Source organism: Phodopus roborovskii, unplaced genomic scaffold (genome assembly GCF_943737965.1).
Source record: "Phodopus roborovskii unplaced genomic scaffold, PHOROB, whole genome shotgun sequence".
NCBI classification, from domain to species: Eukaryota; Metazoa; Chordata; class Mammalia; order Rodentia; family Cricetidae; genus Phodopus; species Phodopus roborovskii.
Window position 1 is genome coordinate 11,371,052 of NW_026126515.1, and position 19,294 is coordinate 11,390,345.

Consider the following 19,294-nt stretch of genomic DNA (forward strand, 5'->3'; position numbering starts at 1 on the left):
ACAATCAAAGCCAAATATTCAACATAACCACATTATTTACACAGTCTAAGCAAAGTAAATAGTAGGAAGGGTCACACAGGTTTGACTTCAAATCCCAGCTCTGGGACTCTGTGGTCTGAAAGGAGCAGCTGTTCCCTTGAACCAAAGCTATTCAATTTCTAAAATGAGCCAAAGACTATCAGCCTCTCAGAGAAGTCACAACCCACACAAGATCTCAAAATCACTGGAAGAATGAATGTCACATTTTAGGGACTTATGAATGAATAGATTTTATTTCTAACAGAGGCCATATTTTGATTAGAAAGGTAGTACAATAGCTACATTTTAGAGAGGGGAATTGAAGCACAGTGATCAATACAAGATAAAATATATATCTGACACATAAAGGATTAGTCATAATTCCTTATGAATCAATTGATATTTCACTGTATTACTTACCTAAATATGGGCTAAAGAACTTAAACATCTAAATAAGTAGCCAGAAACAAAAAGGAATCCTGAAGTAGGAATTACATAAAAATCAATACACACATATTTCTAGAAATTTGTAGAAACATGGGGAAAAAAAGAAGAACCACAAGATAAAACTTGACCTGAGTTTAAATAAAATCATAATCCAGTGGTAAAGCACTTGCCTAGAATATGCAAGGCCCTGGGGGGGGGGGAACCTTCCTATCTTGTTGGGCAAGATGGCTTAAGCATGTAACCCCAATACTTGGAAGGCTGAGACAAGTAGATTAACAACTCAACGTTAGCCTGGGATATATAGTGAATTCCAGGTCAACTATGACACATAGCAAGAATCTGTCTCAAAAAGAAAGTCTATTAAAAAAAAAAAAAAAAAGATAGATGTGTACCAGAGGTAAACCCTTATTACCTACAATGTTCAAGATCAAAGACTATGTGCTAGGTATGGAGGAAAGCACAGCACAAGAATTGCGACTAGGGGGGGGGGGAATGCTGATATTAGTGAATAGCAACATGATTTTAGTCAGTAGATTCTGTTTGGCTACCACTACAAAAGGAAGAAAGACAAGAAGACTAGCAAGCAATGTGAAATGTGAAAAAGGAAAGATGTGACTAAATGAGAGAAAATGAACATAAAGACAAGTCTACACCATAGGCACCTTCCTGCTGGTCGATGATAGAGTGACAGTTATAGAAGGCTAAAGAAAGACTGGAAACTAAGGTCAGAAATGGAGCTAAAGAGATGCCAAAATCCACTTGGACCTTTCAAAGGTTTCCCAGCAAGAGAATAACATGACCAGACACATACCTGAGGAAGATTAATCACTAAAGGACATTATGCTAATACTCACATATTAAAATATTATGGCAACATTAAAAATAATTGAACATTATCCATTTAAAGCAGGAATAGACTTTAAGAACTGATCCTTTTTTTAGTTCAACTCAATTTCAGCAAAGTCTATAAAGCTGGCTTATGACAGGTAAGAATAACCTGTAGCATTCAAGAACCTTAAAAAAGAAAAAGAACAGCTGTCAGTTTTCCTAAAGATAATTCTCTGCATGTTTCTGTTTGATGCAATAAACATTTATTGTGCTAGAGAATATGCAAGCTGCTAGAATAAAAAGACAAATGTGATGGCATGGTTCTACGTTCTGCTGTACCAGAGAACCAGACAGCCTTGTAGGGAAGATGAAGAGCTAAGTTCTCTTTTCATACATGGGCTATATATGAGCAACCCTTCCTTCTCTGTTCCAAATTCCACTTTCCTTCACAGTTCCAGCTTCCAAGTAAGTACTGATGCTCCGTCCCTAGGTGCCTTCACTTCATCAAACAAAGTTTCCTAATTGGCAATGGTGGTCCACTGCTAATGAAATTGCTTAAAAGAAGTAGGGATGGGGAAACAGGACAGAAACTGAAAAAAGAATGTCCAGCTCAGCCAATGGGAGAATGTAACTCCCACCTCATCAAAGCAACGGTGGGCATAGAATCCTGACCTCTGCTTTCCTTCAGCAACTATCATGATCATGATGTCGATAGAGGAAAAGTCTTGGAAGGACAATGGGGAAAAAAGAAAAGATAAACAAGTGAATGGGACCAAAAAGAAAGGCCTCCCAAAGACACACACACACACACACACACACACACACACACACACACACACACACGCATATATATCAAGCATACAGTAACTATAGTCTTATGTTTATGCACACTGTTAAATGTCCCACAACAACAAAAAAAATGCACTTTATAAAGCTATACAAATATTTAGATTATAGTTATTTAATGGACATAAAGAATAACTTTTACATTTTAATTATTATAGCAAGTTAAACTTTCTATATTTTTAGTAAATTTACTTTAAGAGTAATCATTTGATTATAAATCTTTGGTAAGAAAACAAGTGTTCCTGACAATATTTCTCATAAGACCTCTTCAACCAAACAAGAATAACTGGTGCCACAATGAAGTTTCTAGAAACACATGGCAGTGAATAATAGCACATATCTGAACATACGGGAACAGCACGTTAACACAAAATGGCATCTCAAGCATTGGCATTCAAAGCTTTGTTCTTCAAAAACATGAAAGCAATAGCCCTAAAGCAAACAATGGTCAACAAGCCACTATAAATAAGATTTCACATAAATAAACTACCATCTGAAAGAAATTCAACAAATTATCCATAATAACGGCCCTGTGAACAAAGACTCCCCCAAGCTCTCCTGAGCTAGGCTTTCTCCAATACAAATCAGATCCATAAAACAAATGTGATAAAGAGAGATTTGGAAAGCAGAAGTAAGGCAAAGGTTATATTCTTAATCCCTCTTTGCTACTAATAGTGGTCTAAGAAACCTTTACCATATTGCCCCAGGGTGAAAGAGATACTCTTTCCATATTGCCTCTGAGGGTTTTGCAGCATCAGCTTCTAATGCTTCTTGAAGCCTAGGAAGACCTGGTCTGGTAATTATGTTAACAACACTTAGGGTTACAAAAGGACCTAGAGTCATGCAATGTTATAAAGTCTGACCTTCACTGAACAGACAATATAACAGGGTTTCACCTGAAATTCTCAGATTTTCAATTAAATCATGCCCCCACTCACCTCAGCTGAAAATTAGCCTGACATGCTACTGCATGTCTTGATGAACTCACTCATTTCAGGATAATTTCAGTGTTTTCTGTACTGGTACTGAAAGAACAACGCAATGTCCAGTCAGGAGGACTAAGACAAGCCTCTCTGAACAAAAGAACTTGAGTCAATCATAGCAAGTCCACAGCTTTGAAACACATCTACATGAGGCCGTCACTCACTGAGGCCATCATATACAGGGTCTCTTTTAAAGTACAGGAATGGCAAAGCAGAATGCACAATTAAAATCTGGGATCAAATTCTTACCTCACACAAAACACACATTAAACTGATTCAAATTGTTACCAAGTTTTGGAGAAAGTAAGACATCAAGGGCCACTTTAGTACCATGTCAAAAGAATCTTATATAACTTTCCATTTCTAGCATATTAATTTTAACTACACACACTGTTATCATTTCCCCCTAATAAGTAGAGAGACACATACATGACACTAATCCAAAATATTAGATCCCTTAAGTCTAGGTGATTAAAAATAATTGTTTCTCCACACAGCCTATGAGAACATGTGTTTCATATAGCAACATACTTTTTAATGAAGTATCACACCAGGTCTAAACAAAGTACAGGAAAAAAATGTTCAATTAATTAAATGCATTCATCTCTGTGAAAAAATGAAATATTAACTTTTTCATTAACTGGTATGCTCATTATAGATTTTAAATACATATTTCTTCACAATGTTTAACTTAAAATACAAGGAGGTATTAAAATTAACTTCTAGGTCCCAGCAATACATGAGGGAAATCTGACCCTAACACATACATCTTAAAGTACATTTGTATTTTCTTATTTTTTTCACAGTCCATTAGACTCATAATTTCAGCTGCATAACTCTTGATGTTTACCTTGACACTTTGAAAATAGAAAGTTCAGGGCTGGAGAGATGGCTTGGTAATCAAGGGCAGTTAATGCACTTGCAGTGGTTTGATTCCCAGCACCCACATGGCAGTCCACAACTGTCTATAACTATAGTACCAGGGATCTGACCTCTGTGGACACCAGGCATAGGCACAGTCCACATACAAACTTGTAGACAAAACACTTCTACACATAAAATAGTAAAACAAATCTTAAAAATTTTAAAGAACAAAAAACATGGATACATCTTGTATAAAACTATTCTGCCTTAAACAGATTAGCTTGGGGATCTTTCTGAATGAGGTGGAACAAACTGCTGTGTAATATAGCAGGCCAAAACAGGCATCAGTGAAAAGTATATACCCACACCTCCCCAGTACTGATGTCGTCACAAAGAAGTCTAGGACAAACTAAGAGGACATTATGCTCAACTTCACAACATATGTTGACAATGAGAAACTCAACATAAGCTAACCTGTAATGTTATTGTAATGCACCATTACAGAGCAATTCAATACATTGTTGTAAAAGACCAACCAGGTTAAATTTGGTGAGAGCTAATAACGGATAGCATAGCAACAGAGTTGGATATGTCAGGTATTTGATGGGGAGATGAGGAAAACAGTGTGCCAAAAAATCCCAGCTAAAGCCTGAGGCGTCTCAGATAATAAAAACCATACACATGTTGTAGACATGAGTTCAGACATAGCACACTGCCCGGGGGGGGGGGGGGAGGGAACGGTTTAAATGAAGTGTATCATCCAACTCACTAGATTATCTTTTGAAGGATAGGAAGTGTATCAGAAGTACATAATACAAATATTATCTAAACTACCCCATTTCATCAAAAATTATGACATTCTGCAAAATAGAAAAGTGTGGCATAAGTGGGAAAGAACACAGACATAGCCTTTGAAGAAAAGTTACCAAAGACTTCATATTGGCTATTATATTCAAAGAGCTAAAGTAACCACTTATGGACGAAGGTGTAATAATAATAATATCTCATCAAATAAAGCCATAAAAGGGCAGAAGCCACTTGTAATATTACTGTTCTGGTTGCTGTGACCAAATACCCAAAAGAAGCAACTTAAGGTGAGAAGGACTTCTTTGGGCTCAAAGTTCACAGAGTACAGTCCATCATGGCACAAGAACAGGCTGAGTTGATGACAGCCTGCAGCAGACACCACTAACATCTCGGCAGCAAAGGAAACAGAAAGAACTTGGGCCAGGAGCAGGTGAGGTTGTCACAGCCTGACCTAAAGACACAACTACTACCAACCACACCAACTCCAAATGTTCTACAACTGCTGCAAACAGGCTTGCAGGCTAGGGGGTCAAGAATTCAAATAACTGAGTCCATGAAGAACATTACAATTCAAATCATGACTGTATTTTTTAATGGGAAATCTGGAACTAGAAGGTATGCTTGTAAACTGAAATGAAAGATCTACATCAAAGTCTCAATAGTTAATTTGTATTACCAAAGAGTCTACAATCAATGGGGTCCATACAATCTTAACTAAAAAGAATTTTAAAAAATAAATAAATAAATATGACCTCAGAGAAATGTAAGAAGACATCAAACTCACATTTGGTAAGAATACCAAATGGAAAGGAAGGAGAGAAAAATAGTGGAAAAGGCAAAAGCTTAAAAACTCCAGAAGCTGAAATAAACTATTAGTCTACATGTACAGGGAATTTCAAGAGAAATAAATATGGGATTAAATTACCATGAATTATGGTCAAATGTCAAGACAGATCTCAAGAAAACCTTGAAGACAGAAAGAGAAAGGTGGTTCAACAAATAAGGGAATTCAGTAAGATTATAATCTGATTTCTCACGGACAGTAAGTGAGAGCTGGGTTGTATCTCAGTTGATAAATTACTTTCCTGGAATGCAAATGCACAAAGCTCTGGGTCTGATCTCCAGTCACTTAAACTTGGCATGCTGGCCCACTCCTGTAATCCAAGCATGTAGAAGGATCAGAAGAAATTCAAAGTCATCCTTGGCTACAGAGTGAATTCAAGGATAGCCTTGCCTGCGTAAGACTCTGTATCACATAACAAAAAACAAAATAAAATTTTAATTGAAACCAGAAAACATACATGCACTATATTCTAGTGGCTAAAAGAAAGGCAATTAAAGTGTCAGAACCAGCAAAACTATCCTTTAAAATTAAAATAAGAACATTCCCAGATAAACAAAAACTGAAAGAATATGGGGCTAATAGAACAGCCTTATCTAAACACTAAGAGAACTGCAGGATGAAACCAATTGCTACCTATCAGCCCTTCATTTCTACACGATATGATGAAACACTGACTCCAACACCCTGACCACAGCCGGCCTAGCTTGCTCTTCTGTTAGTGTAGCAAAACACTAGAACCAACAGCAACTTGGAGAGGACAGGGTTTATTTGGCTTACATCTTGAGGTCACAACCCATCAACGAGGGAAGTGAAGGCAGGAACTCAATCAAGAACTAGCAAGAATGGAGGAATATTGTTCATCTCTGAATCCACCATCTGCCTCAATCAGCTAGCCTTCATATATAGCTCAGGACCACCTACAAATAGGTGTGGTACTGTCCCCAGTGGGCTGAGCCCTCCCACATCTATTAGCACTCAAGACAATACCTCACAGATGTGGCCAAAGGCCAACCTGATTGAGGTACTTCGCCTCAGAAGAAGAGAGACTTGGCAGGTAACTCTAGCTTGTATGGATTTAACAGAAAGAAAACTAGACGAATGAATTAATAGCTAAACTGAAGCCAACCACATCTCAATAAGGATAGTGTCAATGTGGTAACAACATGAAATTTGCTTTCTTCATGAAGCCATAAACCCTGCCTGTTTGGCTATTAATTTCAGCTATTTTATATAGGTTATAGGATTTTGGAATAATTCTCTTTACAATTTCTAATTATCTGCTATAGTTATTAATTTGATAACATAGAAATAACTCTTATTTTAAAATTGATTTCTGATAACTCCAATATTTCAATACCCAAAGAGCCCATATGGTTATTTCTGTTTCCTAGTTGCTGTATTTTGTTTTCTCATTTTCTTTCTTTTTTGATTATGGTGACTGAATGGTAAACCCTACATGACAAATCATATAACTCATACAAGTACTTGCTTTTGTTGGGATAGAGCACTGGACAAAGCTATGCTACCATGTGGCAATCCTTGTGTTTAGCACATTTTCAGTTGATCCATGATGCAAGCAGTTAACACATAGGGTGAAAGTCTAAGAGGTTTCCCAGCATCTTTCACCTTTAGTGGGCCCAGGAGTCTTCCCTGTACTTCCCAGTTAGTGATCCAGCACACAAGACAGGGAAAAAGTGCTGCTAAACGATGTCAAAACCAATGAACTTGGAACTTCAACAAAATCAAGGAAAAGCCTGTTTTCCTTGATTTGTTAATAAATCTCTAATTATTTCAAAGCCTTAAAAATATACGCCTGTAGTGATTAATGTTCTCTGTCAGCATGGCAGCATTTACAATCACAACAGGAACTACTTCAGGATGTAACTATGAGGCTGTTTCAAAAAGCTTTAACTGAGGGAGGGAAGACCTACCCTGAATACAGGGGACACCATCCCATGGCTGGGGTCCCTGAGTGAATAGGAAAAAGCTCCCTAGGGTTCCTGCTGCCACCTTCCCTGCTGCCAAAAAGACCATGTTCCTTTAAACTCTAATCCAAATGTGCCTTGTCCACTTATGGTGCTTTAAGTCAGCTAAATGTTTTTCATTAGAAGTAGAAACCTAACTAATATGAAGTCATATGGCTTATCTGCAAAAACCTAGTGCGCCATTAAAGGCAGTAACTACCCTGCTCTTTAACACGGAACTGACAAAAGTTTGCCTGACTCTAATCTCCTATCGTTACTGGTACCCATAAAAAGGAGACTGTACATTTGATATAACCCACTCTTTACCTAAATGAAATATAGCACATCAAATGCATTCAGTGGACCTGGGGAGGAAAATCACTAACACTGGCTTTTGTTTGATCAGTCATGTTACCTATCAACACCTAAAACGCTGTTTTCAGAATATACAAGAATAATTTAACTTTATATTTTACAGAGATAATTTTACTATTTGCAAACTTCGAAGGGTATATCAGAGCTGTCAATGCTTGTGTGAGGCTGAATATAATCTTGTCTCATTTTATGCCCTTGTAGAAAGTTCCCTGAAACAAACATATAAATAATAATTTAATTTGTCAAGTGATAGGCTATCAAATTAAAATTTCTCTAAAGATAAGGTAACAATAAAGGCTGCAGGAGTAATGCAGAAACAGCAAATTTTACATGTTGCAAAGCCTGGGAATACCTCTTAATGGTATCTGTGGTACTAAAGGACTCATACTCTACCATAGCAGCATCTCATTGACTTCAGATTACGCATTTTTCCAAGCTAAGTTATTATATCCAAAGCTGTATTTTGTTTTTAATTGCTTTAGACATTAAATCAACCTATAACTAATATGAAGCTGCTGATACTTCACAATTAGTGTATCACACTTACTATCCTATTTCTTCTAGGTGTTACTCACACACAAATGCATAACAGACACAACATGCAGACACAATGTTAAATATGTCTGTGTTGTTTCAAAAATGAGAAGATACCATGATATTAGAAAAGAAAACTTGAAAATACTCTCATTCCTTAATTATTTCTTTAATATCTTCAAATGATATTAGTGATGCCTTAATGAAAACAAGACATTCAGTCCACTTCTGCTTTCTAGCCTACAGAATTCTTCATGCCACTGACAGGGTACAGAAAATAGAAAGGCAGCCTTATTTCCCAAATCCTTAAAGTCCTACTGGAGAAAGGATGTGGGAATTAAACTAACCCCTCCCGGAACTATAAGGTCTGCTTGGGTTTGGTGTTTTCACTTACAGAGTACCTCTGCCAAGAGACACCTTTCATAAACACTTAGGAGCACAGAGCATTGACAGACTTGACAATTTGTCACAAATTTAGAAATAGACTAAGTGCCACCATGTTCAATAAATCTGACTTCTATGTTTTCTTAAAAATGTATCTCAAAGATTAAAAATGAGGAACAGTGCCTTATTTTACACCATCCATTTGGATTAGGAAAGGGAACAGTGCCTTATTTTACACCATCCATTTGGATTAGGAAAGGGAACAGTGCCTTATTTTACACCATCCATTTGGATTAGGAAAGGGCTCCTGGGGTTTTAAACAGAGAAATGCATGCAGACTAATAAAGGTCTTCAGACCTCTGTCTCCAAGAATCCGGGTACCAAGAGTGGCACTTCCCTACTAATTCGTTAGATCTGTACAGGAAACGTAAGGCTGAAAGAAATACTTCTCTGACTCTAGTGTACTAAATATGGTTTTGGGCTTTGGCTTTTTCACTACTTCCTCTTTTGTAAAAGTACATTCTAGAACTGCAGGCCCAGTCTTTCTTTTTCTTATGAATGATCATGTCGGCTGTCACTCCACTATTCCTCTCAGTTTAATCTAAGTTATGTTCGGCAGCTTGGTTTAGTTTGGGTGGTTTGGTGGATTTTTTTATTTTCCTTCAAGTTCTTATCTGTATTTAAAAGTCAGATTTTTTTTTTTTTTTCATGAAGAGTTAAGTTAATAGAAGACGGAGGCAGAGATTAAATCAGGGGGAATCACTGATTGAGGGTGCTTGGAATTCTTATGAATACAAATAACCCATCAAGGTTAATGAGGTTCAACCTGAGTTTAGAAGAAGGGGAAAATGCTCTACCTTTCCATGCATTTACAGATTGAAATTCTTAGGTAGGATGTGAAGCAAAAATTACACAAACTCAAACACAGCTTCCTTCCATTTGGGATTGCCAAGAGATATTTTCACTGTCATCTCCCAATATAAAACTATTGCTTCAGATACCTATTCTCAACACAAAAGCTAATGCAATGGTTGGACAAAGCAAAGATTGACCGCTCTTACAGAAACCAATGTGCTTTCAAGAACTAGCTTGGAACACTTGCTGTATAAACATGAGGGCCTGAGTCCTGAGTTCAGATCCCCAGTGCCCACCTAAGAAGCTGGAACAAGACCACTAGCGCTTGCTGAGCTCTCATCCAGCTCCAAGTTCAGTGACCCTTTCTCAAGGGAACAAAGTGAAAAGTAATAGGACAAGATATTTGATGTCTTCTACTAGCCTGGTCATATAACTACATATACACATATGCAAATCAGACACACACACTCACACACACACACACACAAACACACACACACACAACTAAAGGAGATAAATTTCTATTTCGTTACAAAGTACCTAAGGCAACAATAGCCCAACAGTCCCAAATTATCTAACGTTTTTTTTTTTTTAATGCCCGAGAAACTAAATGACATTTGACTATATTTCTGAGGTAGTCTCAACTGTCAGCAGCTACAACTCAGTGATCTATAACCTTTACTTCTCACAAAGTCAATACTAGATAGCACTTTGAGAACAGAACCACAAGGTATGAAAAACAAACAAGGCATAATCAGAAGTATTGCTAAATCCAAAACAAGTGACAGACATTTAGTTCATTTTATTATTTAAAGGTAAGAATCTTATAATCTTAGCACTAAGACTGCTAAGGCAGGAATTTGAAGCCAGCCTGGGTTATGTAGTGAATCTAAGGCCACTCTGGGCTACAGAGACAGACCATGTCTCAAAAGGAGGGGTGGGGGCAGAGGAGAGGAAGCTAAAAAGTAGAACTCCTTTTCCTAGACATGAATACTACCTCTTTGCAATGTCTTCTTAAAGGCGATGGGACGGACACACACACACACACACACACACACACACACACACACACACACACGCACGCAGAACATTACAATGTTTTAAGAGCACCTGAAATGTAACTGACAATGAGGAATACTGGTATGTGAATGTAAGCCTCTCTCCAGTGGCTTTGCAAACCAAACCCAGTCCCAACCTATACAAAAATCATTCCCAAGGATTATTACTAAGTGAGAAACAGAGAAAGTTGGGCTCCATGAGGTCACTATTAAACTACTATAAACCATTTTTAAATGCCCATGGATTTCCGGATTTCCTCCCACCACCCAATTTATATAACAGAAGAAACAGAAGAGGGAAAGGGGAGAAGACAACAAAGCACACCCTGAGGTTAACACCACTGCAGTCATTTGTTGTGGTTTACCTTTAATACTTGCTGTTCTGTTTGAGCCCCACTTAACTGCTGCTAAATAACCCTATTTTGGCACTTTCATCAGCAGGACCAGGGGCCACGCTAATACCCGTGAAGGAAATTTTGGAAGTCTTTGGTTGCAATGGAGCTATTTCTGGTGTTTACTAGATATCTAGAGAGGAAAGAGTATGCCAATATTTCTTTATCTTTGCTATCTCCATGCTCTAAATCTTGAATGGAATCTAACAGGTATTTTTAGTGGCATGCTGACAAGATAAAAGAGAAACTAGGACTGAAGAAGAATCAGTACTTCCTTGGGGTTATATAAAGTTAGGAGCTGTGAGCATCAATTTTCTACCTATCATTATAATTATGGAAACTCTTCAAATGTGGCAACTTATTAGAAGACAACTGCTCTAATAAACAGATGCAGGGGGGAGAGCTGATACATATCTATTTCCAAATGTGCCAGCTACATTTGAGCTAATTTGCATAATTAGAATTAAGTTATTTCCTTTCATGAGGTCCTTTTCTTTGATTTTTAATATATTCTGATAATTACCTCATCTATGCTAGCTAGAAGTCATACAGGAAATGACAGCTGCCTGCTTTTGCTTCATTCACGGTTACCACATATTCGTGAGCAGCCCGTAACTCCAGTTCCTGGAGGCATCACAGCGCTACCTCGGGTGAACAGCTACACATAACCTGACGCGTTCCAAAGACACATCGCTGCTGCGTTCTTTTCTCTCTGCCATCCGCCACATTCATCCCCAAAGTAAATCACTGCTTTCTCGGAGGAGAAAACCCTTCTGAGTTGCAGGACCAAAAGTAACTTCAAGTTTAAGAAGAGAAAAGGCTTTCTCTACGAAATAACGAAGGAAACTAATAAAAGACGTCACTTGGGAGACCCAAAAGAAAAATCCAAGCCCTACCGAGGCGCTATATGGGAGTCAAGTAGTGGTTGCTTCGTTTTATATTATTCACCTCCAAAAGTACCTCTCAGAATAATACGACTTCTGACTAAAATTCCTCTAAGCAGTTCCAGTAAGTTGTCTTTCAAATACAGATTGGAGATAAGACATCACCTCTACTTGGGCCGCCAAACTTGCTTTCTCCTGCTCTTTCCGTTCCATGCACCGCTTCACTTCCTCTAACTCGGAAGCCATGGCGTTAAAATTCAGGTGCACTCGCAGTTCTGCCATCTGCTTCTCCAGACTCTGTTTCTCCCGCTCTACCCCTGCGGAGGTAAAGGAAAAGCTTTGGTTACTCTTTATTCATAGGAGAATGTACTGTCCGACAGTTATTATTAAGCCTTTGTGTCTTAATGCCCTAGCTAATAGAATCCACAGCCAGGCATTGCAGATTTCTCCAGTCTGTCATCTCAAGCATCAGGGTTCCCATACATTCATAAGCACCACAGTATCATGCCCCAGTCAGCTAAATTCAAAGTACAGTATCAATCAAAGTCAAATGCAGTGTCAATACTTACAGAGTTTTCAAAACCACATAGGCAGTTACACCACTATATTTTATGATGCAGTAATATTTTCGGAGTTTCCTAATTTCTAATACAATTTATTACAGGAAACCCCTATATCTTTTGATAACTACATTCTTTGCGTGTTTACATCACATGCAAACTTTAAAGCAAAAACACTAAATTCAACTAGGCTGCTATATACTGATGCTATTGAGGCTTACACAGTGAAATGTTGTTCATACATAGTAATAACAGATAATTGTCCCCCATCTCTGTAAGACTGCTGGTTCACTAATTCTCCAAAATTCTAAAGGTTATGCTTGAAATTAGAAAGGCTATGCTTGAAATTAGAACACTAAACAATATAGATTAATTATTTAATTCAACAAAAATGCTTGGTCAATTAGACATAGGACTTTTTATCATGTTTTTCACATATAAGGATGGCTAACATAAAAATTCACTGACAAGAAACAAAGAAAACAATACAAATAATCAATGAAACAAAGACTTGGTTCTTTGAGAAAAGCAACAAGATAGACAAAACTTTATCCAAACTAACCAAAAGACAAAGAGAGAATATCCAAATTAACAAAATTAGAAATGAAAAGGGAGACATAACAGACACTGAGAAAATCCAGAGAATCATCAGGTCATATTACAAAAACCTATACTCTACAAAATTAGAAAATGTAAAGAAAAAGGACAATTTTCTGGATAAGTCCCACATACCAAAATTAAGTCAAGATCAGATAAACAAATAAAATAGACCTATAATCAGCCGGGCATTGGTGGCACACATCTTTAATCCCAGAATTCGGGAGGCAGAAGCAGGCAGGTCTCTGTGAATTCAAGGCCAGCCAAGTCTATAGAGCTAGTTCCAGGTCAGACTCCAAAGCAATACAGAGAAACCCTGCTTCAGGGGTGAGGGTCGGGGTGGGGGATAGACCTATAATCTATGAAAATAAAAACAGTCATCAAAAGTCTCCCAACCAAAAAAAAAAAGCCCAGGGCCAAATGGGTTCAGCACAGAATTCTACCAGAACTTCACAGAAGAGACAATACCAATACTCCTCAAATTGTTCCACACAATAGAAATGAAAGGAACATTGCCCAACTGTTTCGATGAAGGCCACAGCTACCCTGTTACTCAAACCACACAACTAAGAGAATTACAGACCAATATCCCTCATGAACACTAATGCAAAAATACTCAATAAAATACTGGCAAATCGAATCCAAGAACACCTCCGAGAAATCATCCACCATGACCAACTAAGTTTAATCCCAGAGATACAGGGATGGTTCAACATACAAAAATCCATCAATGTAATCTACTATATAAACAAACTGAAAAAAAAATAATATGGACATCTCATTAGATGCTGAAAAAGCCTTTGACAAAATCCAATACCCCTTCATGATAAAGGTCTTGGAGAGAGCAGGGATACAAGTAACATACCTAAACATAATGACAATAAAAAAAAACACAGTGAGAATGGGAAACTGAGCCATACTTACACAATAGATACATAGCTAGTGATGGGAGATGCCATTCTGCAAATATGTTTCTCATACTGGTTAATGAATAAAGCACTGTTGGCCAATAGGAAAGCAAGATAGGCAGGATTAGGAGACAAGGAGGATTCGAGGAAGTAGTAGGGAAGAGTCAGCATGGAGAGACTGGAGAGAACAGAGGTCCGGGCCCACTCTCTGATAAGATGAGACCATGTGGAAATACTTAGATTAATAGAAATGGGTTAATTAAGGCAGAGCTAGCCGATAAGAAACTAGTACCTGGCCAACAGAATTATATCTAATACAGAGTCTCTGTGTATTATTTGGGGCTAACTTGGCTTTGGGACCAGACCGGCGAAAAAACTTTCTCGTAACAAGCTAGGAGAGATGACATTGGGGTATTACCCTTGATAACGAAAACAGCATAAAATGCAGCTATAAAACAGGATTTAATATTCAGGTAACTTCACACTCAGTAATTAACAAACACAAGGACAGGAAGAGACAGAGACAGAATGGATTTCATGCATGTCCAGGGACTGGGACCTGTAAATTTATCCCCAGTACCATGGAATAGTAAGATTTGATCTTGCAGGTTAAATAACAAGTATTTTAGAGAGCCAGATAGTTTATCTCTCTCTCTCTCTCTTCCGCTCTCTCATATGTACACACACACACACACACACACCAATTAATTCCAGTTCTCAAGAGGCTAAGGCAGGAGGATCACAAATTCAAGGCTAGACTGGCCTCCATAGATGTATGTTTTACAATATATTTTGTTAATACATTGTGGAGTATATGTAGAATAAGCATATGTAGAATTCTATATGCATAAAAAGCCTCTGTAACATGGCATATGATATTTTTCATGATACATATAAACATTAGTGTAGCTACATACTAGAACATTTATATATATATATATATATATGCATATGTACATATACATGTATGTGTGTGTATTATATAAAATACATTTACTCATTGAAGTGAACAGTACCTTTCTCCCTAGAATAGTTCCACCATAAGGGAGTGCGAAATACATCTTATCTCGTAAAAATCCAACACGCTGTAGTGATAGGTTTTAGTGAAGATAATAAAACAAACAGCTGCTGTCTTAGAAGGATGCTCTGAGTGGCAGGATAGAAGAGAGGTTTAGGGGAGCCACAACACAGTAAAGCAAGGGAAAATGGAAGGACAAGTAAGCTGACACATGCAGAAACTAGGGTGGGGGAATAAGAAAAACAGGTGACAGATTTGAAAGCTATCAGAAGCCGTGAATGACATGTGCCTGTAATCCCAAGAGCCAGAGAATTCAGCATGTGATCACAACTGCAGAGCTAGGCTGACCAAGAGAGTGATATCTTGTCTCACAATATAGAAGAAAATGAGAAAGAGGAAGACAGATACATAACAGACAGGATGTAGGGACCAATTAATGAGTGAAGAAAAGAAAGAAATTTTCAGATGTTTGTGTTTTAGGCTGAAGTATCTGAATTGGGGAATGAAACCATCAACAGAGAAAGAAGAAGAAAGAAGGCCTGATTTTGCTTTTTACTTAGAAATATTTCATTTCAGCAAGAACTTATTGATAATGTTCAATACTGTGTACAAATGAAAAGAAAAGATAATGTTTCCAGGCCATTATCACTGTCAATTTATGCACAAAGCCAACTCAACAATGTAAACTGGGATACTTACTACAAATCTCACAACAGTTTCCACAATTCAAACATTTTAGTTTCATGAATATATAAAGAGCAATCATAGCAGTATGTTATGTGTCAAACCAACAACTTTTCCAGTTTTTTCAATTACTGACACAAAATTATTGAGAATTCCAGGAGAAAAGAAAGAAGGAAAAAAAGGAAGAAGGGTAAAATGTAAAACCCCAGAAAATAGCAAACTTCTCCTACTCTAGTGGATACCTGGCACTATTTTGTTTTATTAGCTTCTCAATCATCACATAGAGAGAAAGCACTCAATAGCAGAATCATTAAAATCAGATAAGGCTGGGTGAGTACCATATCACAGGGAAGGAACAAGACACTTCACATTCACATAGGTACGGAAAGAGCTGTCATATATACCTACGTGATACTAAAGGACATAATTCCAAAGGCAACAAAAAAGCATGCATGCTTTGACGAGAGGATGCTGACTGTACATTCTGCAGATGAGCATATGGAAAGAACCAACCAGCAACTCCACCTGCCTGGCTGAAGACCAGAGATTGAGCAGAGGCAGACTTGGGGCTGTTTCTAGCAGGTGCTAGCTAAAGCATAGGAGCAAGCAGCTTCTTGGGAGAAATGCTAAGTAAGAAAAGCCATCAATAAGACACTAGGCAAAACCAACTTCTAAACACAGAACATGAACACTAGAACAGCTAAGGCAGAGAAACTAAGAAGGCTCATGGGTATGAATGCTGGTGAAAGGGCTCTAAGAACCAGAAATGTACAAATGAGCTAAGTAATGAAGATTTCTCTGGATTCAACTATGATCAATATTGAGCCAAGCTGAGACTGGATTTCACTCTCCAATCTCCTGATTAAAGGCTCTTAATATTAATTGTTCACCTACTTAAAGTTAGGCCAAAAAGAAAAGATAAGATAAAGGCACATTTACAACTTATTTACAAAGACAAACATGTAAGGAAGAGAAGAGAGAAACTGAAAACTTCACCATAACCTTTGGTTGTTTGTTCTTAGACAATGCCCACGAGACAAGCAGGTTTGACAATGGAAATGGGTTGAAAAATAAAGCAAAAGAGACATTCAAATCAGATTCTAGAATATGATCAACTTCTTGGAAAACCTTGTAGATGACTAAGAAATTTGAAAAGATTAAGTATGTCATGAGGAGAGCACCTCTGGGGATGGGAAGCCACATAGCCAGCATGCAGAATTATACCTCTTCTAAACCTCCAGTCCTCTCTTTCATCATCCTGCTGGTTTGACTGTTGCTTGGAAATGGAAGATACTTGATTCTGTAAACCCTTGCGGTCACCTTCTGCTTTGGTAAGTTGTGTACGCAGTTCTTCCACCTAAAAGCATTCATCAAAAATCAAACTGTTACCATTCTTTAAAAGCAGAAAGCAAATGAACTTACAGATTACTCTAAACTATTCCCTGGGGGAAAATATCTGCCTCTAATGGGCTATTGTGGTGCAAGAAAAAAGCCAACATAATGCCCAGGCTGTCCCACACACAGTAGAAAGGACTTCCATTCACAACGAATGTCTTTTCCTTCCCTGTGTCCATAATGACAAAAAACTTCAACACCTCTTACTTTTTTTTTCCTTTGTAGTTCTAGGAATTTAACCCAAAAATCTTTTTTTGTTTTAATCAAAACATCTCTATTTCCAAATAATTATGACCATCTAGCTGTATCCATGGTCTGAGATAATTATTAAGTGGCTCCCAGGTTGAACATTATTTTGTATCTTGCAGTAGCCTTGCAGAGAAAATCTGAGTTATGGAAATGGGAAGGTTACCACAGGATATTTGCACAAGTTATTCTCAAAATAGCCCAGTACCTTACTTTCTTTTACATACTTGAACTTTACCACCCTTTAACCTAAAGCAAAGATGATATGTCTACCTCAAGACCCAGCTATACCACTACTGGCATATAGCCAAAGGATGCTCAGTCATACTACAAGGATGCTTGCTCAACTATATTCATTGAATGTTTTTTGTAATATCCAGGACCTGGAAACAACCTAGATGCCACTCAACTGAAGTATGGATAAAGAAAATATGGTAAATTTATATGATGGAATATTTCTCAGCTGTTAAAAACAATAGCATCAGAAAATTTGCAGGTACACGGATAGAACTAGAAAAAAAAAATCATCCTGAATGAGCTAACCCAGACCCAGAAAGACAAACATGGTATGTACTCACTCATATGTGGATATTAACTGAGAAGTAAAGGATAACCATGTTATAAAACACAGACCCAAAGAGGGTAGGTAACAAAGAGGGCCCAAGGGAGGAATACATGGATCTCCGAGGAATGGGAAATAGAAGAGATCTCTTGGTTGGGCTGGGGATGGATGGGCATGGGAACTTGAGGAGGGAACATGGGGTTGGGAGGGGGGGTGTGGAGGAAGAGTGCTGAGAAAGATGACTGAAAATGAGGGGCTTCATGAAGTGGGTAGAAGCCTGATGCAGGGGAAACTTTCAGAAGTTCCAGAACCTTTTTAAGGCAAGGGTGCTACCACTGAGCAACATCCTAATCATGGTAAGAATGTTCCCAACAGTTGCATATATTTAAGTGCTTAAAGAGTGGCATTAGGAGATGTGGCCTTGTTGAGGAAGGCATGGCCCTGTTGGAAGAAGTAAGCTACTAGGGGTGGGCTTTGAGGTTTAAAATCTCAAGCCAGGCCCAGTGTCTCTCTCTTTGTGCTGCCTTCTGATCTGGATGTAGAACTATCAGCTATTTCTCCAATACCATGTCTGCCTGCTTGCTTCAGTGCTTCCCTCCATGACAATAGACTAAACCTCTGAACTGTAAGCCAGCCCCAATTAAATGCTTTCCTTTATAAGAGTTGTTGCGGTCATGCTTTCTTCACAGCAACAGAATAGTGACTAGCACACTAACTACATTTTAATTTCTTTAACTACTTTTTTTTTTTCTTACATATCCCAGGTTACTTTCCTGCAGCAAGCCTCCTGCCTTAGATGCCTGAGTTCTCAGTTTATAGGCATGTACTATCATGTCTGGTTCAAATACATCTGCATTTGACCTCATTAATGCTCATCACCTCTAATTTATTTTCTTAACCTTCACCTGTTTCTACCATGAAAACAGGCTATGCTGGTGATTAAATTCAAAGGCAGGGATCATGACTTAGCATATTATAATATCAAAATAGACCTCAGGAAAGTGGTAGACCACTGACATGCATACAAGCTTCTGAGTCATGAGCTGCCTTATTCATCTAGATATGTATACAAAGAGACTAGCAAATTTTCTACCACATAACAAATACGACTCCTACAACCAAAATCTAGTAAACAGTGGAAAAACAATTTGACTAAAGTCACAATGACAACCTGCAAAGAAATCTCTTGCATCAAAAACTTAAAAAAGAATACAAATGGCACTTTAAAATATAAGAAATCA

The 19,294-nt window shown here is 37.8% G+C and overlaps 1 protein-coding gene across 3 annotated transcripts in view; it reads right to left on the minus strand.

Annotated features, from left to right (window-relative positions):
- Window positions 1–19,294, minus strand: part of Cep128 (centrosomal protein 128) — a 319,467-nt gene that overhangs the window by 224,257 nt on the left and 75,916 nt on the right. For all 3 annotated transcript variants that reach the window (XM_051196144.1, XM_051196145.1, XM_051196146.1), the window contains 2 exons: window positions 17,075–17,207; window positions 12,249–12,400 (listed from right to left, as the gene is read on the minus strand). In XM_051196144.1, coding sequence (XP_051052101.1) covers window positions 12,249–12,400; window positions 17,075–17,207 — 285 coding nt within the window. The remainder of the gene's footprint in view (window positions 1–12,248; window positions 12,401–17,074; window positions 17,208–19,294) is intronic.